This window comes from Callospermophilus lateralis, chromosome 10, assembly GCF_048772815.1.
Source record: "Callospermophilus lateralis isolate mCalLat2 chromosome 10, mCalLat2.hap1, whole genome shotgun sequence".
Taxonomy (NCBI): Eukaryota; Metazoa; Chordata; class Mammalia; order Rodentia; family Sciuridae; genus Callospermophilus; species Callospermophilus lateralis.
Window position 1 is genome coordinate 110,138,518 of NC_135314.1, and position 22,834 is coordinate 110,161,351.

The following is a 22,834-nucleotide window of genomic DNA, read 5'->3' on the forward strand; positions in this document are numbered from 1 at the left end:
TTCTTTCTCTTGCCTGATTGCTATGGCTAGGAGTTCCAGAACTTTGTTGAATAAAAATGTTAAAAGTGGGCTTCCTTGTCTTGTTTCAGATCTTAGAAAGATTTCACATTTTCCTCACTCAGTATAATGTTAACTTTTAACTTATTACATATGATCTTAATTATGTTGAGCTGTGTTCTTTCTGTATTTAATTGTTCCATGTTTTTTATCATGAAGAGATGTTGAATTTTATCAAATGCTTTTTCTGCATCTGTTGATATAGTTTTTGTCCTTCATTCTGATGATGTAGCATATCATGTATATTGATTCATGTTTGAACCATCCTGCATCCCACTTGATCATGGTGAATAATCTTTTTAATGTTGAACTCAGCTTGCTTGTATTTTTTTGAGGGTTTTTTGTTTGTTTGTTTGTTTGTTCGTTTTTTGCATACCTACTTAAAGGATATTGGCCGCTGGCATTTCCTTTTTTTTTGTTGTGTCTTTGTCTGAATTATCAGGATAATGTTGGCCTTATAGAATGTGATTGGAAGAAATCCCTCCTCTTTAATTTTTTGGAATAATTTAAGAATTGGTATTGGTTCTCCTTTAAAGGTTTGATAGAACTCAGCAGTGAAGCTATCTGATCCAGGACTTTTATTTGATAGGAAGCTTTTTATTACTGGTCCAAACTTGTTACTTGTTTTGCTGTTCAAGTTTTCTGTTTTTTCATGGTTCAGTCTTGGTAAGGGCTACGTGTCCTGGAATTTATCCATTTCTCCTAGCTTATCAGATGCATTGGTGTGGAGTTGTTCATACTAACCCATTAGGATCTCTGTTATTTCTGTGGTGTCAGTTATGATGTCTCCCTTTTCATCTCTCATTTAAGTCTTCTCTCTTTTTTTCTCAGTTCATCTTAGCTAAGGTTTTGTCAGTTTTGTTTACTTTTTTTTAAGAATTAGATCTTTTTTTACTGATCTTTTGTATTTTTGTATCTGTTTCATTTATTTTTGCTCAGATCTTCATTATTCCTTTTGTTTTATTTATTTGGGGTTTGGTATCTTCCTGATTTTCTGGTGTCTTGAGTTACAGCAATAGGTTGTTTTTTTGAGATCTTTCTGCTTTTGTGATATAAACATTAATTGCTATAAACTTCTTTCTTAATGTGATATTTGCTCTACGCCATAGACTTTCGATATATTGTATCTCCATATTCATTTATTTCAATAAATTCTTAAATTTCTTTCTTAATTTCTTCCTTGAGCCACTGGTTGTTGAAGAGTAAGTTGTTTAATCCATGCATTTATATAGTTTTGAGGTTTTTCTTGTAATTGTTTGCTACATTTATTGCATTACAGTTGGAAAAGATACACAATATAATTTCAATTTCTTAAAATTTCTTGAGACTTGTAAATAATATTGACAAAACATTTATTGACTTTAAGGCATATTCCAAGGTGTTTTTCTTTGGTGCTAGAATTCAGTTCAAACTTTTTGAACCATAACTTACAATATTTTATTATATTTGTGACTCCATATAAGTTGTTACTATTTCATTCAAAAAATAACAACTTATTATGAATTAAGAAAAAATAACACCTGAGAAGATACTTAGCCTTATATGCAGTGCTTATGAACTTCTGTTAACAATTAAAATGGTACATGGTGTGTGTGTGTGTGTGTGTGTGTGTGTGTGTGTGTATGTGCTTGTATTGTAAAGAGGATAAACACTAAGCTGTGAGAGGATAGTCTGTAAACCAGGAACTGTCACCTACGAAGAGTGTGAGGTACATTTTGACTCATCTCTGGGTTTATGGTTTTCAGGGAATTGATGCTGATGTCGCATCAGAAAAGCATCGAGCAGCTGCAGGAGACCATTAGACAGAAGATGCTTAGCGACGATAGCTGGAAGGAGAAGGTAATAGTGTGGCTTTCACCAGCCTGTGTCATATTTGCTTTTTAAAATTCTGCCCATTTGCTAGAATACTGTTCCAGATAGATTTTTTTTTGCTTCTGGGTACACTTTTGATCCCTTCTGGTATTTCCAACACTAAGTGTGTTTATGATGTGTGTATTTTCTAAAATATTACCCTACATAATAGGAAATTTAAAAAGTAAGAGCAGATTTTGAAATCTTGTACGATTAAGATAGCCCTTGTTTCTCATGCAGAAGCATGATTTTTTCCAAATGTTTACTTTTTTCAAATAAGTGTCAGAATCTACATTTGATCAGTTGGGTTTTTGTTTGTTTTGTTTTGTTTTGTTTTGGTTTGGTTTGGTTTGGTTTTTTGGTACCTGGGATTGAACTCAAGGGCACTTAAGCCACATCCCCAGTCCTTTTTTGTATTTTATTTAGAGACAGAGTCTCACTGAGTTGCTCACTAAATTGCTGAGGCTGGGTTTGAACTCAAATCCTCCTGCCTCAGCCTCCCGAGCTGCCAGGATTATCAGGAGTACACCACTGCACCTAGCTGAACACATTCTTTAAAAAAGGAAAATGTTCTTATAACTTCTCTTCTTCTCTTATAAGAAGATAATATAAAAGAATGGAAAATGACTTAAAGTCAGTTACGAACTTTCAAAATATTTACCCTGGCAAAATAAAATGAGTTACCATTTAGCCTGTCATTATAAACAAATGTTTGTTTTTAGAGTATGAAAAAAAAATGCACTGATTCTAATCTTTAGACTTTTGTGTATTTTCCAAAGTTGTAGCAGTGACAATGTATTACTTTTGTAATTTTACATAGCATGAGTAATGTTTTTAAAATTGTTAATTCCCACCTTCTCAAGCCATGAATAGCTCTAGTCACTGAAATGACAACATTGTCTCCTAACATAGATTTCCAGTACTCCTTGATTGATCACTGGGCTCTACCCTGAACCCTGCAGTCTCCACCATGGAGCTACACTTCTAGTCTGGGTTTTTTTGTAAACTCTTAAATTTTTCCCTTGAATGGGAGGTGGCCCCTGAAACTCAAGATTGTTTGACTAAAGTCCTAACAATTTGTCTAGTTGTTATTGGACTCTTCTCCTCAGGGACTAGATCCTATAACTTGTAACCTCTATCAATTAGCAGTGACCACTTTCAAACTAACATCTCCACCATGAATCCTCACTCTGCCATCAGCAAATTAAAACCCTTTAGGTGCTGTGGCTGACTCAGGCCAACCCTAGTCTTTTCTGTTTCCAGTCTTCAAATGTATGAGCTGATAAGAGCCCTCCTTAAATCCTCACCTGCTCCCCTGTTCCTTAGCCTACAGAGTCAGGCAGTAATGATTGCTATGACTATAGTTCCATATTGGTGAAAGCAAAATTCGAGAGTATGGACTAAAGTTGCTGGAAGTGTCCCTCGTAGCACAGCCCTTTCTTTCCTTTCTTCCAAGGCCCACACTTTAATTCTTTTTAATGTTTATAAGCCTCATTGTACTTGATTATCTACTCTGTTTTTATTCATTTCTCCCATCTTTACCAAATCCATGTTTTAAAATTCAAAAAGAAGATGATCAACTTAACAATCCAAAATATGCAAAGTAAAATGACAGATAGTTTTTAATTCATTCAACTGATAGACTTGCTTTGGCACCACAGTGAAGAGCTAGGGAAATGGTGTCTCACACTTTCTCTAAGACACTGGAAATTAAAGCAACCTTCTTAAGACTTGTTCGTTCATATATATCAAGAGATACTGTAAATGTCCCTTCTCTGACTTGGAAATTTATCTGATGGAATTAACATGGATGGAGATCAGCAATCCTTCCCTTTCCTCAGACTCCTGAGCTCACTGTCTTAGACTATTTGGGGGAACCTGCTGGAGTAGATGTGCCCCACCTGCACAGTCACCCCCACGTAGGGTTTTCAGATCCATTTCACTGGAGAGGGCATCTCTGCTTCTGACCCACCCTAGTCTCCTGCTTGCTGTGCTCTGGTTGTGAGGCACTAACACTGAGTAGATTCAGCAGCTGACCCTGTAGAACTTTATGCTCTTGCTTTATGCTAAGTTAATGTGATGGGGAAAATACTCGTAGGTTATAGTCTCAAAGTTCTTATTAAGACCATGATATCTGTCTCAGACGTCTTTAGGCATGTGTACTTTTCTATAGTTTTGACTTCTTGTTAATAAACATCATTTAACTTGCAGTAAATCAAGTAAATTCCCTGGCCAGCAAAGCCAGGGAATGATAATTAGGTCTTGGCTGTGTTAGCTATTGAGATTATGAATAAAACTTCCCTAAAAGTCTTCTTATGAGAAAGAAGAATCACTAATATGACATTGTCATCTCTTTCTTGGGTCACTGTGCCTTTGCGTAGGAATGAAATGTTCCCTTTATAAATATATAATACATGTATTAGAGTAAACTTCATAGTTTAAATGCCTTTAACGTTCAAAAACAGTAGACTGCAATTTGTGCCTGCGCTTAATTGTTTTAGAGTATGTAAAAAGCTCATAATAGGAGCAATAGTTGCTATGCAACAAGGATGGCACTTTTTTAAAAAACAGTATTTACTAATTGTCGTGGCTTTTTGTTTATTTGAAGTATTGCTTTGATCCAAAGAAAGCAAATTAATGTGCATGCTGAATCTTTAAAACTGGTCTCAAATGCACACTGTTGTTATTATTCAGTGAACACTTAGTAATTAAAAAAATCTCCCATAACCAAATTGCTTACATAACCAGTTCATGTCACTTATTGACTTGTTAGTACAACAAGCAAATCCCAAATATTCCTTCCTTAGATTATCATCAAGACATTACATTTAGAAACATTTTATAACTGCACTATTGACCCCATTTTAAGAACTACATAAAACTTTTGAAAACAAACAAAATCTTACTTCTGGTTGAAGTCTCTGAATTGATAGTGAAAATGCAAAGGAGAAAAGTTTACTTTAAGAAATATTAAACTTTTCTTGAAAAGAGAAAAAAGTCTGAATTTTTTTCAAATGGAAGAGCCAAATGTCTAATAATTCCTAATGTGTTGTAATGGACTATTAATGAAATAAAAAAAGAATAGCATGTATAATACAAACTTTGATAGAGATGAAATTATTTATATAATATTTATTAACATTTATACCTAATAAATATATGGCTAAAAAGAATACAGAAGGCACAGTATTATTAAATTATGCTATGTAACTTTAATAATTGAATTTATAATATGAGATTGTTAACACATAGAAGCAAAATCTATGACAGTAGTACAATGTCTTGAGGGAAGAAATGGGAATCATGCTTCATAACAGTGGGTTATGTCCCAGTAAACCTACCACAAGTTGGAACTGCCATCATCAAGATACATTTAACACATCTAGCATAGCTTAGCCCATCCTACTTCATATGTGCTCATAGCTAAAGGCATTAGCCTATAATTGGGCAAAACTGTCTAGCAGAAAGCCTATTTTATAATAAAGCATCGAACATCTCAAATCAAAGTTCAAAGTATAGTTTCTGCTGAATACATCATTTTCACATCACTGTCCAGGTGAAAGATCCTAGGACGAAGCCACCTGTATGCTGTTTTCTTGTACAATATGTGGATGGTGTGTCACTAGAAGGTAGACTGCATTACAGATGTGTTCTAGAAGCCTTAAAGAAAAAGACTGACATCTGACAAGCCAGTAAAGGAGATAAGTTAAATTTAAAACATATTCAATCCAAAAAGAAGATAGAAAAAGAGAGAAAAGATAAGGTGGGCCAAATAGAAAACACAACACAGGACGGTAGATTTATTAAAGGTATTCTTACCAACAATAACAATAAATATAAATGGTCTAAATCAGGGATCAGAAAATTTTTTTGTAAAGTTCTGGCAAGTCTTGGTTTTATGGACACAACACCAGTCAACTTTGCCATTGCTCATAGTGTAAGCAACCAGAATGAATGGGCAATGACTGGCCAGAGTTTACTGATCTTGGTCTAAATATCTCCATTTAAAGAACACAGTTTTTCATTTTGGGTAAAAATGCAAGACCCTATCATCTGTTGACCAGAAGAAATGCACTTTAATATGAAGACATAAGCAGGTTAAAAGTAAAAGATGAAAAAGATATACTATGCTAACACAAAGCCAGAGGAAGTTGGAATAGCTTTATTATGGTTAGACCCAGCAGATTTCAGAGCAAAGATGTGAGAAAATTTAGAATATTGCCAGGGAAAAAGAAGGTCATTTCATATGCTAAAGTAGGGCATGATAATCCTAAACATTTATTCACCTAATAGCAAAAATTGATGAAACTGCAAGGAGAAAGAGATAAATGTACAACCAGAGTCTGAAATGTAATCTTTCTTTGAATGACTGGCAGCAAAATAGCCAGAAAACCAGAAGGAATCTGTACTGTGGAAAATGATGTAATAATGTATTTTTAAGAGATATTGAATAATATTATTAACAAACTGACCCAATTAACATTTATAGATATCCTCCACAGTAGAGTACACATTCTTCCTATGTAGCATAAAGCATTTACCAAAATAAACCATTTTGTGTTATATAGAATTCTCAATGAATTCAGAAGACTTTAAATCATACAAAGTTTTTTTCTCTTACTACAGTGGAATTAAATTAGAAATCATTAACCAAATGGTATCTGGCAAAATCCCCCAATATTTTGAAACTACATGAATACCACATCCACCTCATTAGCCACTCTGCTGTAAAAGGAGGAAGAAGGAAGGTTAAGGGGGGAAACCAAGCACGGTACCCCACAGAATCCACCCGAAACATCTGAGGATGCCAGCCTCCCCGCCTCAGAGAACTCTTGATCTTGATAAAGTTATTTTACCTCTCTGAGCCTATTTTAATCTAGACACTGGGAATAATAGCTTCCAACTGGTATTTTTTTTAAAGAAAGAGAGAAATGGTGATTATTTTTTTTTTTTGAGAGAGAAAGAGAGAATTTTTTAATATTTATTTTTTAGTTTTTCAGCAGACACAACATCTTTGTATGTGGTGCTGAGTGAGGCTCGAACCTGGGCCACACGCATGCCAGGCGTGGTATTTGTTTTTAACTTTTGTAAAATAGTACAATAATTTATTTTAGGAGATATATTTTCAAAAACGATATGTGCATACCATATGTGAACAGTCAATCTGATCCCCATTTTGGTATCTGAAGTTCCCTTGGGCTTCGAAGGGAGTGACAGGTGATTATGTTCTAATGTGGTGAAGGCTCCATGGACAGTTAGGAAATAACAAAATCAGCCACAAAGTTCTCTGTTGGGAAATAGAAAAAAAAGTGAAAAGACAGTATTTTGTATATCAATACTAGATAGAGATGTTTTAAATACTAATTATGCATTTTAATAACAAATGCAAAAGGAATGAGCTGTGTTCAGAATGCTCTGGACTCATTGGGAGGTCTTCACTGAGGAGATGGAGTTTGAACTAGTGGAGGTTATAGATAATAAAAAACAAAAATAAAAAAACCTAAATCCTGGAATGTGTGTACATTGATTTTTACTTTGTTTGACTCCTAAGCTCACATATTATTTATGTTTTTTAAAAAGTCAATATTTTCCCACAATTATCAAAATTACTGTTAGTTACTGTATGCAGTAGCTTATGCATTATATGTGTAGCATCAACATCGTGTGTTTGCATAAAACATAAGTCCAGCAGTTTATATAAAGTACAAACACGCAGCTGGGCATTCATTCAACCTCCTAATGATACATAGTGTATTCTGTAAGCAAAACACTGTGTGAGCACTTCACTGTTCAAACTCAATAGGTCAGGAAGGGACCAGCAGGCTCGTGCCATGGGATTGTCACATTCAGATGACTCTTGGCATCCTATGTAGTTCTGGAAATTCCATCAGAAGCTCATTGCTTTGCTTTTCCTTCTCAGGTTGTGCAAATTAAAAACCAAGCCAGTAATAGTCAATCACTCTTTCCCCTTCTGCCCATGGTGCCTTTTCTTTCCCACAATCCGTATGCGCCGTTCTTTTCTCTCAACCCACAAAAGTTCAAGGAGTCGTTCAGGAGCAAGGTGTACACAGAACATTCTGCCACTCAAACCTTTGCCCTTCCCACTTCTTCCTGAGTGCTTCCTTTGTTTCCTCCACATCAAAGGACCTCTTCTCCTTAAATAAAATTGAAGAACTTCTTTTTTAAAAGGTTCTTCCAAAGTTTTTTTCTGTCATCTAATTTATACCACGTCCTGTTCCACCTACTTTATGTACATTCCCACTCAATTATTTTGAGCAATCCATCATATTTGGAAAGATAGGTTTTGTCCTAAAATAACTATTGGGCTCTACCAATTAACCACACAAGAGATTATTTTTAAAACACTTCATATTTTAGTACCTTGGCATACATTTTTTTTGAGCATCTCAAACAATGTTGCTTTAAAAAAAAAAATAGTGTCAAAACATCTTGTGATCTCTAACTTGGGAAGTTATGCCTTCTGACTTTTCCTCCGTTCCTATCTTGATTTATCTATCCCAGTGTGGCTGAGGCACAGTGATCAATGAGGGAAGGAGCAGAAATCCAGCTGGAGTTGCCCAGGGCTGCCATGCAGCTGTACCCTGTCTGAGAGCCCAGGCCAAAGGGGCAGCAGGAGCTGGAATCCAGCCCATGCTCTGCTCTCCAAGTTCTGCATCTGGCATGAGACTGTTTCCATCTAAGGAAAGTAGTGCTTTGTTAATTCACACAAAGGTGTCAGGTGGGCTTGTAGTGGCCCCATAAAAGGTCATGTAAGGAGTTTTGATTTTATACTAATGCACTGAGAAACCACTAAAAGGGAATAAAAAAATCTAATGTGTATTTTGTAAAAAGGACTGCTATGTGGAGCATGATTGGAGAGAGGCCAGAATGGCAATAAGGAAGCTGGTCAGGAACTGATGGTGACCAAAATTAGGGTAGTGGAGGGAGAGGTGAGAAGAAAGGGAGTCAAGGCATTTTTGTTAGGTGTGGCAGAGAGAGGGAGAGAATATGAGAGATGGCGCTATGGTTACCTATTTAAATAACCAATGGGTGGTGGTGCTGTGTCCTGACACTGGGAGGGCCTGGGGTAGAACAGGTTTGGGGGAAGGTGTTCTGTCTAAGGCCATGCTGCTTATTGGAGACACTGTGAGCTGTCTAAATGGCTACAGGAGGCAAGTGGACATGAGTCCCTGATCTTCACACCAGAATGGATTCTGAATGCCCCTGAGGCCTTCCTCTTCTTTAGCAGTCTGAGAACAGCCCATGTGGACAATCCTATAACAGATCATCAGTAGACTTTTACCCAAACAATCCAGAAAGTTATTGAGAAAGCCAGAATAGCTCCTCACATCACTGTCAGACCAATTCCTGTGCATTTGGGGCACATGCCCAGTTCTAGCCCCAACTGACCTTCCAACTGGGGATGGTCTTCTGTCTTATTTTATTTAATTTAAAGGGCTTCCTATGGACTTTCTTAGCAAACCTTGTTTCTTGGCAAACCTCCCTTGAGATATCAGGCCAGAACCACACAGTTCTTCTCCTAACTTACCAGGCATTTACCTCTAATTAGAGTTCATAATCACAGCACAGTACCATGCAGGCCTCAAGCCAGCCTGTTAGCAGGATTTCTGTGATCATCTCAGATGAACTCCAAGGCATGGATGACTCCAGCCCTCAGATTTGACCTCTCTCTTGCTCTAGTGGGCAGAGCCGAAACCAGTGGTAGGAAGACAGTGAAAAGAGATGGACATCGTTATCCTAAGTACATGTATGAAAACACGAATGGTAGAACTCTACTTTGTGTACAACCAGACATGAAAAATTGTGCTGTATATGTATATTATGAATTGAAATGCATTCTGCTGCCCTATATAACAAATTAGTATAAATAAATAAAATTTAAAAGTAGAGTAGAACCAAGTATAGCAGACGTGGTCTCCCCCACAGGGTCTGAATGGTTGCTCACACGGGGACCCACCCCCAGCAATGCAATTCTTGGATTAGATCCCGGTCTGATGGGGGGACAACTGGTGCAATTTGAATAGTATTATATCAATGTTCACTTTACTGCTTTTTATAATTTTACTGTAGTTCTATAAAAAAAGATCTCCTTGTTTTTAGAAAACAAACAAACAGACAAAACCTCATGGAGGATGTGGGCTGAACTAGGAAACTACCTAATGCCTGATGCTGTGTGAAGTGGGAACTCCTGCTGCTGGAGAGAGTTGCCACTTCTGGATATGACAGGCACCCAGCAGACCAGTCTCTGGAACAGATGCCACAGCAGGGACCAGAGAGTCAGCAGTGGAAGTCATCTCCCCTGACGGCTGAGTCCCTGCTCAGGCTGAGCTTACACACAGGCTTTGCCTCATTTAATCCTCCAAAGCCTGCGAGGGAGCTAGTTGTGACCTTCCAGGACAGGTTCTAGCTCCAGCTTCAAATCACAAGCTAGCCAGTGGCAGGGCCAGGATTTAGAACCAAGATCAAACTCAATTCCTTGAGTCCTTGTTTATTCTAAGTCCAAAACTAAGTCCTTGTTTATTCTCCCTACAGTTCACAGAAGCTTCAGAGACTGAACCAAGGGATTTCTGAATCCCCTCTGGCACTGTGATTCTGAGTCAGCTGTAGTATTTTCCTTTAGTCATCCTTCTAGCCTTCATAACCTCAGGATGACAATCTGTGACCTCCATCAAGAAAAGGCCATTTGCAAAATCAACACCTGCCCCTGTAGCTCCTCTGAATTTCAGCTGACCTCAGTCTAAGGACCACAAGAAAAAAAAATTTTTTTTCTACTTATGGGTTGCTGGCAAAGACTGAATTTTCAGTGTAAATGACTAAGCTTTTAGTCATGACATATAAATGACTCAGTTTTTAGTATTTTTGAAGACTCTAGTGCTATATAGTTCTAACTTCTCTAGTAATATTTTAGATTTTAGGTCTCCCCAGGTCTTATAATACTTGACCCAAGATCATTTTTTCTGGCCCAGATTCTAAGTTTGAATTTTAAGTACCTGAAATTTTTAAATAGTTTAATTAAAACTTGATGCTAGAATTTTTTTTTAAAAAATCAAATCTGCAAATAAGCTTAATGTACCTATTTCTAGATAAAGTGGTTTTATATATGGGTTAACACTGTTTTCTAGATTGAGACTGAACTTGCCAAGGAAAGAGCCCGACACTTAGCTGAATTCGAGGAGAAGGCTCTTCTCTTTAAAGAAGAAGCAAAATTGGAACTTGATATTGAAAAAGAAAAACACCAAGAAATAATCCAAAAGTATAAGAAGGAACAGAAAGAACTACAAATGAAGGTCAGCGATTGTTACTTCATCACTATTTAAGGGCCCAGTACTTCCTCCTAGGGACACTGCAGTATTCATAACTTCCATGTCTGTCCTTGTGGCTATTGTGCTTGGTTGTAGCCACACAGGTAAAACAGTCTGGCTCTTCTCCAGATGGATAACTAGATAAGTTGTGTAAGCATATAATCCCGATGCGTGGGATTTTCTACTAAGATAAACTTACCTTTAAAACAGCATACACTTTATGACTAATAATTAGCCTGGCTGGATATTCCAAACAGCTCAGTATCCAAAATCAAAATTGAAGTGTTTTATGTAATTAAAAATTTCCCAACTAAAATATATCCTTTTTAAATGTAGAAATTTCTAGTTCCAAACATTGTTGAAAGAAGAGAAAATGTTTTCAAAACATAACACACCTTTCTAATTTCTTAAACAGTGTGCCCTAAACTTAAGGTTTTGTTAAGATTTCCGTTTTTATAGGACCTAAGTATAGGGTGTGTGTGTGTGTGTGTGTGTGTGTGTGTGTGTGTGTGTGTGTTAATCAAGGCCCAGTGGAGAAAGAATATTTTGATTAACTCATTAGAGTCCACACTGATGAAGCATCAAATGAGCCTGACATCTTTGCATGGGTATGAAGGAACAGCCAAGGAGCTGTTGTTCAGTGGTCCACTCTGAACCCTGGTATGGCTGTGTGAGTGTGTGACTGTGTAACACAGGACCCCACACTCAGAAAGGCTTTGTGCTATGGATTTAATGTTCTGCATATGCTGCCTTGAAATTCTTGATGACTTAAAATCCTATGGAGATAGTAGAGCATGTGCCACGAGCTTGGAGCCTCGGCTCACCTCAATTCTGGTCTCCTGCCCCTTGTGCCAAGGGCCACGCTGAGTTCCCCTGCCCATCCTCCCCTCACCTAGCAACTGCAGTTGCAGGACTGGGCTGTTCAGGATCCCATGGGCAGAGGAACACGGGAAAGCAGGCCTGAACTTGCCAGATGGTTTGGTTTCTCACAAGAAGTCATAAGTCCAAATTTTTGTAAGTGAAGTCTCCTGATTTTTAAATGTTAACTGCCTTTTTAAAAAAAATCAAAACATATGGCCAGGTGAACCTCCTATCCCCAGGATAACCTGCTCAGTCTCAAGGTCGCCTCTCCTCTGGGTGAAGAAATCCACTGTTCAGACCTACAGTGACCCTCTTTCCTTCTGGACTAACTGCAGAAAATAGAATATTAATTTATAAAATGACCAATTGTGGTGAATAGATTTCTCTCAAGAATTATTCCTTATGTAAATTTAACATTTGAAACAAATTTGGATACATAACTCTTTTAAGTAATAGTTCACAAAGCCCTTGGAACTTTGGTCTATAAATGCCTTCCAGACTCTTTGTGGGCTAGTTTCTTGTTTTGCTAATATTTATAATACGACAATATCTGTAACAGAAGTAATAAGGATATGTTTTATCAGAAGTATCTCTGTTCTTCCTTGTTTTTCTGTTCTTTGTTTAGTTTTTTTTTTTTTTTTAAGGAGAAAGAAAACAGTCTTTTCCCTTCTAAAGATTTCATGCTACAAGGAAAAGCTTCCCCAGGTTATTGTCTCATATTCATCTAGAAGCCTCAAGAAAGCAGTACTTTTTCACAGTATCTGGATATTCTCTAGAATTTCACTGTCCATTATGGTGGTCATATGTGGCTACTAATAATTCAATTAAATTAGTTAAAATTAAATAAAATTTAATATTCAGTTCTCAGTTACCTCAGTCACATTGCAAGGGCTCAGTAGCCTATACTGGCTTTCAAGAGCCTATCCTGGGCATCCCCTTCCAGCTCAGTCCTATCAGTGGTATTACAGTGGTAGCTATGTTGAGAGTATTTACATCATGCCAATTAGATACATATTTGACTTTTTTGTGTGTGGGGAGTCAATTTTAAACATTCACCAGCACACTACTTCAAAAACCATATGTGGCCAGGCAAGTGGTGTATGCCTATAATCCCAGCAGCTCAGGAGGCTGAAGGTGGAAGATTGTAAGTTCAAAGCCAGCTTTAGCAACTTAGCAAGGCCCTAAGCAACTCAGCCAGACCCTGCCTCAAAATAATATAAAAAGGACTAAGGGGATGTGGCTCAGTGGTTGAGTTCCCCTGGGTTCAATCCCCTGTACCAAAATAAATAAATAAATAAGTGACTAGTGGCCACCATATTGGATAATGCAGAATATTTCCATCAAAAAAAGTTTTGTTAGGCAGTGTTGCTCTAAAAGGTGAAGACAGACAGAAAGGAAGAAAAGAAAAATTATGTCAAGGGAAACTTAATTATATAATATTAGTAGAGTGTAACTGTGGTGCCCCACTTCCTGCATCTCCAAACATCAGGCATTTTGGGGTCCTGCAGCCAACCTAGCTAGGTCCAGCTAGGCCCTTAATCTACTTTGTCAGGATCTGAGCTATCCTTGGCAGCTCAATGTAGTCACAAATATTATGTTATTTCCAAGGGTACCCAACTGATCAATGTGATACATTTTAGGTGGAAAAATGAATCACACTAACTTTTTAATTATTTTTTAAATTTATATATGATAGCAGAATGCATTACAATTCATATGACATACATAGAGCACAGATTTTCATATCTCTGGTTATATACAAAGTATATTCACACCAATTCATGTCTTCATACATGTACTTTGGATAATGATGACCATCACATTCCACCATCATTTCTAACCCCATGACTCCCTCCTTCCCCTCCTACCCCTCTGCCCTATATAGAGTTCGTCTGTTCCACCCATGCTACTCCTCCCTACCCCACTATGAATCAGACTCCTTATATCAGAGAAAAAATTTGGCATTTTGGTTTTTTGGGGATTGGTTAACTTCACTTAGCATTCATTATCTTTTCTAACTCCATCCATTTACCTGCAAATGCTATGATTTTTATTCTCTTTTATTGCTGAGTAATATTTCATTGTGTATAAATGCCATATTTTTTTTATCCATTCATCAACTGAAGAACTTTTAAAAGAAAATATTTAAGGCCTATGGATGTCATGGGGTTTGTTTTCCTCTAGTTAGAAGAACATACTAGAGTAACCCTCTTAAAAACCTGGATCTCTGTAGTTAATAGAAACTGTTGCCTACAAACTAATATGTTTATCTTACAGATATCTGACTTAATCGAAGGCGCTACAAGAGACCTAAGGCTGGAAGTGACCACTCTTAAAGAAAAACTCCACAAATCCCACATCCAATACACAGAAGAATCTGAGTCAAAGAAAAAAGAAATTGAAAACCTAAAAAATTTGGTTGCAGAATTTGAATCTCGTTTGAAGAAGGAAATTGACAGTAATCATTCAGTTTCAGAAGACTTGAGGAAGGAAATGAAACACAAGTCAGATGAACTGGAAAGAGTATTGCTGGCACAAACACAACTGATACAACAACTTAGCCGGTCCCAGGAAGAGGTAGGATGAACACAAGGGGTAGCTTGGTATCATGGCAAGTGTCTGGCTCTGTCCTTAACAGAGCAGTCACATAACCTCTGGGCCTGGCTTCCTTTGGTGTAAGATGAATACACTGAACTACATAATCTCTGAAGTTCCCTCAGTGCCCAGTTCAGTGCTGCAAATGACTAAAATCTCTAAGCCTAGGAATCTTTATGTATTTATGTCTTATTTGTTTTAACATTGACTCATTGCTTAAGTTAAAAATATATTGAATAATATAAATAAATTTACTTTAGTGTTTTACATTTCTGTCAACCTAAACTCATAAGGTAATTTACATGCTTTAGTCTTCTTCCTTACATATGCTTAATCATTTCAGACATGTTTTTATTTAGCAGCTTGGAAAACTTTTTTCTACCAAAGTCTTATTTCTAAACTGATAAGCAGTTTAAAAATAGGGCAACAACTAATTTGTTCTCTAATCACCAACATCTGTTACATTATAATATTTGATCCCACTTATGATAGTAGAGCAAATAAAGACAAATGGAGGTAAATTCTGAATGTCAGTGAGAAATAATATTTTTGCTGGTTTTTCATTAATTAAGGAATAAAAGTAATAAAGGAATAGTAATATCAATCATTAACAACAAATATGCCATATTCTTGCTATATTTAAGTTATCAACTAAAATAGAAAGTTTATGACATCATTGTAACTACAAAGTGAACCTATCCCAAAGAAATATAAGCTAAAATATGGAATGGACAAAATACAGATTCAAGAATAATGCCCAAGATGACTTTATAAAATAGAAATTACTTACCTGTTCTGGATGGGGAACTGATTGAAAAGCTTGAATAATTCCCACAAGGTCATTAAATTTGGTGGAGCCCAGATTCAAAGTTGAATCTCTTGGTATGATATTCCTTCTTTCGGGAAACCTAAGTTCTAGTCAATCTGCTTCTAAATTTCAAGGTGGCCACATTGCTATCTCCTGGCCTCAAGTATCTACCTACTTACTACTTTTAAATGGAAAAACAAACCAAAACCAATTTGCATGCTCTTACTCCTCTGGTTGGTGAGGGGATCAGGGGATTGTCTCACGTCCCCAGCAAGGGAGCCTCTCCCAAGCCAGGGAGGAGAAGAGGACAGCAGAGTGGACTGAGTGCCACCAGGGAACTGACATGCCAGACAGCAGTGTGGCAGTTCCAGAGGCGAGGCAGCAGGTCAGAGGGGCGAGAAGTGGAGGCAATGAGTTAGGGGTCTGAGTCCCAAGAGAAACTGTGATACAGGAAGGAGTGGTAACTTAATCAGGACAGGTAGAAAGAGATGGAAGTGTCAAATTCAGAAAATATGAATTTTCCTCTGGGTGCAAGCCACCATGCTAAGTGAGCACTGGTGATATAATTCGTAATAAAACTGATGTCTGCATTTCCGGTCTTCAAAGAATTTAAAGAAAAACTTTCATGAGTAATTAAATTCTCTCTAGAGGAAAGAACGATCTAAACAAATTTAGCTATGAAAAACAGGCAAAAAGCTAGGTAATTTGCCTTAAGAGCCTGTATTTATTATGTATTGCTATGTGACAAATTATCTCCAATTCAGCAGTTTCAAACTACAAAATTATCATTTCTGAGGGTCTCATCAGACCACATGGTATCAGTGAACCCAGAGGTGTGCAGTCTTACCTGAAGACCTAGCTGGGGAAGGCCTGGCCTCCAGCTAGAGTGGTGGTGGGTGGGCAGAGCCGTGGCCTCCAGCCCACGTGGATGATTATGCATAGGATTTTCTTCCTCAAAAGGCTATTGACCTGAGAACCTCTAGCTGTTGGCCAGAAGCCCCCATAAGCCCTTGCCACAGGTGGCTCCTTAGACCAGTGCATCCACTGGCTCCCTTGGGGTGAGGAGGCAGAGGAGAGGAGGGTGCCAAGACAAGAGCCGCAGTCCTTGTATGACCAAGTCTCCAAAGTGCTATCCCACTGCCCCCACTATGAGGCAATGAGCCCAGCCCACACTCAAGGTGAAGCAAGCACACAAATTTGACCATCAAGACTGCAGAAACCACTGGGGCCATTTTAATGGCTTCCGATCATAGGCCCTCTGGAAGTGATTTTAGCAAAAGAAATCAGATTGAAAACAAAGAGATTTTGCTATCACACAAAAGAAGCTACATCTGGATGTGTCTTGCTCTTTAGTTACAAAAGAAAGCCACTTAGAAATGAGGTTTCATTTAAAATACATACTGACTGTTGAAAGAACATAGTGGGTTGGTATATAAATGGTCATTGATCATCACTAGATAGGAGAAAAGGATCATCCCTAGAATAAAGAAAGCTAATTAAAGATGAGCATAGGGGCAGCTATGGGAGGAGAGGGTAGACTAGATCTTCCATTGGAAGCTACCAAAGTGTCACCCCTAAGGTAAATAATTAAAACTGAAGTGTAAATAAATAAGGCTATTCTCTAGCTAAGCATACCAAAATCCAGAATATGCTTATGAAAACAGGGAATGGGCCAATAAAAGTAACAGGATTTATGAGCCAGAAAGAATAGAAGCTATGAATAGAAGCATTAAAGTGGAAAGTACTATTTTCTTTTTTGATCACACATTCCAGACACTTAAATTTCTTGGATTCTGGAGAAATGAAGCTGCATTTAAGTGAAGAATAAATTCCCATTAGAATGAAGAATTAATGGTCTAATAGGAGGCTCAAATAAAAGGAAGAAAGCCCTTTCAAGTGGCCAAAAAAGGGGCAGACTTTGCTTTTAATTGTATTAAGACAAGTTCTCTAGGCTAGCCTCTGAAGGGCAAGACAAGCCTAAGTAGAGCAGGGATTATTGAAGCCACAATAGCAGCATAGGGTATAGCAAGAGAAAGGGTACAGGCCATAAGCAGAGAGAAAATGGAAAGTAAAACTGTACTGGAAATGTAACTGTGAACAAGAGCCCCTAAAAATTCTTGCTGGGGAATAGACAATACATTAAAACTTTGGAACTTCAATAACAAAAAAGAAAAGGAAGTTGAGAAGAGAAAGTCAATATGTTAAAGAATATCAAGTTGTCATCAAAGCCAAGTTAAAAATGGGCACACGCTTCCAGGGGTCAGTCTGCCTTCATGCTAATTCCATGTAAATTTTATCAAGAGAATATGGTCTCATGGTTATGGCCTTATTGTGAGCCAGAGAAAGAGCATGGCAAATTAAGAAAAAAAAAATCTAAAAAGCTCATGTACGAGAACCAAAGGAAAACCAGTGCAGAGGGCTCAACGTTTTTGTTGTTTTAAGACTGTAGATAAGGCGCAGAAAGGAGCAGGAATTTTAAATTCTGCAATTCCTATAGCCCATCCATGATGAAAGACATTCAGAAAATAATCCTCTTGGTTAAACAAGGAGAATTGAATCTCTACTTCCATTTTGCTGCCACAGAAATGGGGGGAAAATAATAAAAAGTGATTAATCCACAAGGGCGAAGAGAAAAAGAGGAGTAGATGCCAGATGGAAAAGATGCTGCTGGACCTGGGGGCACACACCTGTGGTCACAGCAACTCTGGAGGCTGCAGCAGGGAGATTGAGAATCTGAGGCCAGCCTCACCAACTTAATGAGACCCTGTCTCAAAATAAAAAGCAAAAACGGCTAGGGATGAAGCTCAGTGGTAAAGTTCTCTGGATTCAATCTGAGGTAAAAAAAAAAAAAAAAAAAAAAGATGTTGACAAAATTTTGGAAAATGGAAAGCAAATGGCTAAGAGGTGGCTACAGACCATTGACTTAGGAGTCTATAGACTATTGAGACCCTAATGTCTATGGTGATAAGGCCAGGGGATCCAATGGAACAGACCTAAGTGAGTGATAACACTGGAGGCTCAGGAATTGGAGACACCAGATACCTCTGAAAGGGACAGAAGAGAGAAGCTGAAAGCAGGAGAGCTTGCAAGATTGTAAAGGGAGCAAGTAGATCTTGAGGTGGCTTCCCCAGTCTCCATGCAGCCTTCAGGATACTAGAGGTTTATTCTCTAGTAAAATTGGATGGGAGAAACACTGGACCTGAGCATACAAGACAGCAGAGTGTGGGATGAAACAGGAGCTGGAGGGAGTCTGCTTGTTAATTGGGAGAGCTCCCATTCCCACCACATACTCAACTCCCAGAACACTGGCCAGCAGGTTTATTCATCAGTAGGCCAGAAGTTGGAAGAGCCCTCTCCAGGGAAATGAGCTGCCTCAAAAGAAGATATCTGTGTATTCTGACCATGAAGGGGCCCATGAAAAGTCCAGGTCCATGTGCAATCTACCTACTCTCGGGTGTACCAACCAGTAAGCCCTATCCATGCACATGGAGCTCCAAGTAACATCTGGGAACCCGATTTTCAGCATGAACAGCCAAAGATCTCCAAGTATTTGAGAAATATATCTACTATGAAGGACAGAAACCAGAAATGAACAAATAAGGGGGAAAAAATGAAGAAGAACTTAGAAGTAACAAATACAAAACCACACATGGGTCTGAAGAGTGCTTCAGGAAAAAGATATAATGTTGTATTAGTCCAGTTTCTGTTACCAATAACACAACACCACAAACTGGGTAAATCATTAAAAAAAAAAAAAAAAAAAAAAAGTCTATTTTGGCTCATGATCTGGTTGCTTAAGGCCAAAATGTCATATCTATTGATGGCATTTTTTCTGGCAGAGTCCTGAGATAGCACAGGACTTCACATGGGAAGAAACAGAGAACATGTGTGGGATTGCACACCTGTGTGTGTGTGTGTGTGTGTGTGTGTGTGTGTTCTGCTCACTCTTCCTCTTCATATAAAGCCACCAGGATTCAATCACAAGGGCTTTACCCTAATGACCTTATCTAATCTTATTGGTTAGAACTAAAGGATGGGCCACACACAAACTTCATGGATCAGCACAGCTTTTATTCAGGAATGGAGTCACACCTATGATGGACCCACTTTCCTTTTGGAAAATGAGCCACTGGCCAAAGGGCAGTTTGTGTTTATATAGATTATACTGAGAGGTAATTTTTTTTAATTAATTTTTATTGTTGGTTGTTCAAAACATTACATAGTTCTTGATATATCATATTTCACACTTTGATTCAAGTGGGATATGAACTCCCATTTTTACCCCGTATACAGATTGCAGAATCACATCAGTTGCACATCCATTGATTTACATATTGCCATACTGGTGTCTGTTGTATTCTGCTGCCTTTCCTATCCTCTACTATCCCCCCTCCCCCCCTCCCCTCCCGTCTTCTCTCTCTACCCCCTCTACTGTAATTCATTTCTCCCCCTTATATTTTTCCCCCTTTCCCCTCACTTCCTCTTGTATGTAATTTTGTATACCCCTGAGGGTCTCCTTCCATTTACATGCAATTTCCCTTCTCTCTCCCTTTCCCTCCCACCTCTCATCCCTGTTTAATGTTAATCTTCTTCTCATGCTCTTCATCCCTACTCTGTTCTTAGTTACTCTCCTTATATCAAAGAAGACATTTGGCATTTGTTTTTAAGGGATTGGCTAGCTTCACTTAGCATAATCTGCTCTAATGCCATCCATTTCCCTCCAAATTCTATGATTTTGTCATTTTTTAATGCACAGTAATACTCCATTGTGTATAAATGCCACATTTTTTTAATCCATTCGTCTATTGAAGGGCATCTAGGTTGGTTCCACAGTCTTGCTATTGTGAATTGTGCTGCTATGAACATGGATGTAGCAGTGTCCCTATAGTATGCTCTTTTTAGGTCTTTAGGGAATAGACCGAGTAGGGGAATAGCTGGATCAAATGGTGGTTCCATTCCGAGCTTTCCAAGAAACTGAGAGGTAATTTAATCATTGACAGAGCATGTCTAAGGGAAGATCTGGGGTCAGCAGTCAGTGAACCAGATGGAGGGACTGGGATCAGTGTTCAGTATTTATCTCTTTCCCTCCAGGGTCTCATTGCACTGTCACTGGGAAAGGACTTATTTTTGGGAAGAATCAAGCTCAGGCTTCTTCCCAGAGACTGCCAGTCTAGGCTTTAGTGGATATGCCCTCCCCAGGGTTTGTCTTGTCACTGGAAAAAGAATGTCTTGGGACAGGATCAGTGTTGTCAGTGTGCTGCCTTCTTCCTCACTCCCTCTGCCTGAGCCACACTATTTTGGAGTTTGTCATTTTCCATATCCAGCATTCCAAATTCTGACAGAGATGCATGAACCAGAATGGCAAGGTCTCTAGCTACTTCTTGCTGAGAAGGGATAACATACAGGGGCCCTCCTTTCGCAGTCCTTTAAGTGAACATGGGGGACATGCAGAGGGGGAGGTGTGGGGGAAGTTCTGAGGCCATCACAAACCATGTCAATTCTCTTTATGAAGCTCCAGAAGATCAGACAGTGGGTAGCAGGAGGAGAGATGTCTCCTGGCAGTTGTGGCTGAGCTGATGAATTTATTAAGAAACTGTAAAACTAAAACTAGGGAGAACAAATATATTATACAGTATGTGAAGATGAACTGGTTTGCTAGGTTAGGGAAACAATTGTAATATATAAAATGAAGACTAATTAGCTTACCAGTGAGTGATAGGAGAATAACGTAACGTGAAAAGTGAAGACTAATTTGTTAGTGCTAGTAAAATGATTTTGGCATGTGACATAACCGAGGACCCTGTTATTCTTAATTAAGGCCCACTCATATTTAGGGTGTTCTTCCCATGATTTCAGGGGTCCAATTCCTTTGGAGCATTGCAAGCATGATTAACCTTGGAACCATATTCTCCTCATGGTTTAATCGTTTCCACCCTGCTTGACAAATTATATAAAACAAGAACAGGGATACAATTAGCAGTATTGTTATAGCTAGGAACCCAGATATGTGTGTGTAAAAGTACTTAAAAGAGTTAAGGGAAGAAATTCCTTCAGCTAAACTGCCCCAAATCTCTTCATCATTAAAAGTGGGTGTTTTTGCATTAACCATGGCCAAAACTTGGGATCGTAATTTTAACACATCCAAAGATGCATTATGAAAAGGATCAAGTCCCTGATTAATATGTGCCTGAATATTTTCTTTTTCCTTCTATTAAGCACATATCACCAGGTCTCAGTAAAATTCTTTGAAATTGTTGAATAAAATGAGGTTTCTGTGTCTGCTGGTACAGTACCACCGCTGCAGTAGATGCAGAGGCAATTATCCCAGCCAAGATAACAATACCAGCTATTAGCCATCAGATAAAAACATTTAGCACTTTTACAGGGAGCCATGTGACTACTGACCTTTTTGGGAATCATAGCAGTTTGTCCTGGACTCTGCCATATACTCTGATTGACACATTGTTTTAGCACACACTTCTCACATTTAGCATAATATATGTTTTATGAGGCATTATATTGTACTTGAATAGGTCCAAACAATAAAACATAAGGATTTAATACACATGCTATGAGATAGAACTCCTTATGAAAGGAAATATTAAGATGGGTAACATTGTTAAACTTACTATATTGAAAAAAAGCATTTCAGATTCGAAAACCTCCACTGTATTCCAGGTGGTCCTGGATACATTTAATCTTGTCTCTTACCAGCTTCCCTGACCGGTTTTGTGGGACAACAGATGCCAGGGAGTCCAACTCAGTTTGTAAAGTCTTTACCGAATTGATGACCTGTTGGATATCTGCAATAACCTGTGCTGACTATTTTTATAGTGAATGAAGGTTCCTAATCCTGCTGCTCTTGTATTAATCCCAGTGGACATTTTTAGCCCTAGAATAGGGGAATAATTTGGGGGCTTTCCTGTGTCTGGTGTGTGCTGTTATTGGAATGGTTAGGATTTGGTTGTGAGATAAAATGTCAGTTTGAGGAGTAAGAAGATTAATGTAGAGAGGCCAGTCTAATTTTAGTAGGCAGGGATAAATATGAGCCCCACAAATGGAAAAAACTCAGAACTTGGGAAGCATCAGGATTGTGGAACTGACATAGGTGTAGGTCTTTTAAGTTCCATCAAAAGAACTCTTGTCTATGGCTACATTTTGGTTATAACTTTTTGCTAGGTGTTCAAGATCAAGCTGGTCAAATTGACCTTGTTCCTATCTGCTGTTAAGAATCAGCTGAATTTCCCCAGGGGTAACTCTTAGGGAACTTGAGAGCAGCTTCTTAGCTCTTTTAGTGCCATCTGCTAGGTAAGGTCTCCTTGATGAGGTGGCTTCCCTT

The 22,834-nt window shown here is 38.2% G+C and overlaps 1 protein-coding gene across 1 annotated transcript in view; it reads left to right on the forward strand.

Annotated features, from left to right (window-relative positions):
- Lekr1 (leucine, glutamate and lysine rich 1) overlaps positions 1–22,834 on the forward strand; it is a 161,288-nt gene that overhangs the window by 126,977 nt on the left and 11,477 nt on the right. The window contains exons 9-11 of the mRNA XM_076867055.2: positions 1,803–1,896; positions 11,052–11,216; positions 14,370–14,669. Of these exons, the coding sequence (XP_076723170.2) occupies positions 1,803–1,896; positions 11,052–11,216; positions 14,370–14,669 (559 nt within the window). The remainder of the gene's footprint in view (positions 1–1,802; positions 1,897–11,051; positions 11,217–14,369; positions 14,670–22,834) is intronic.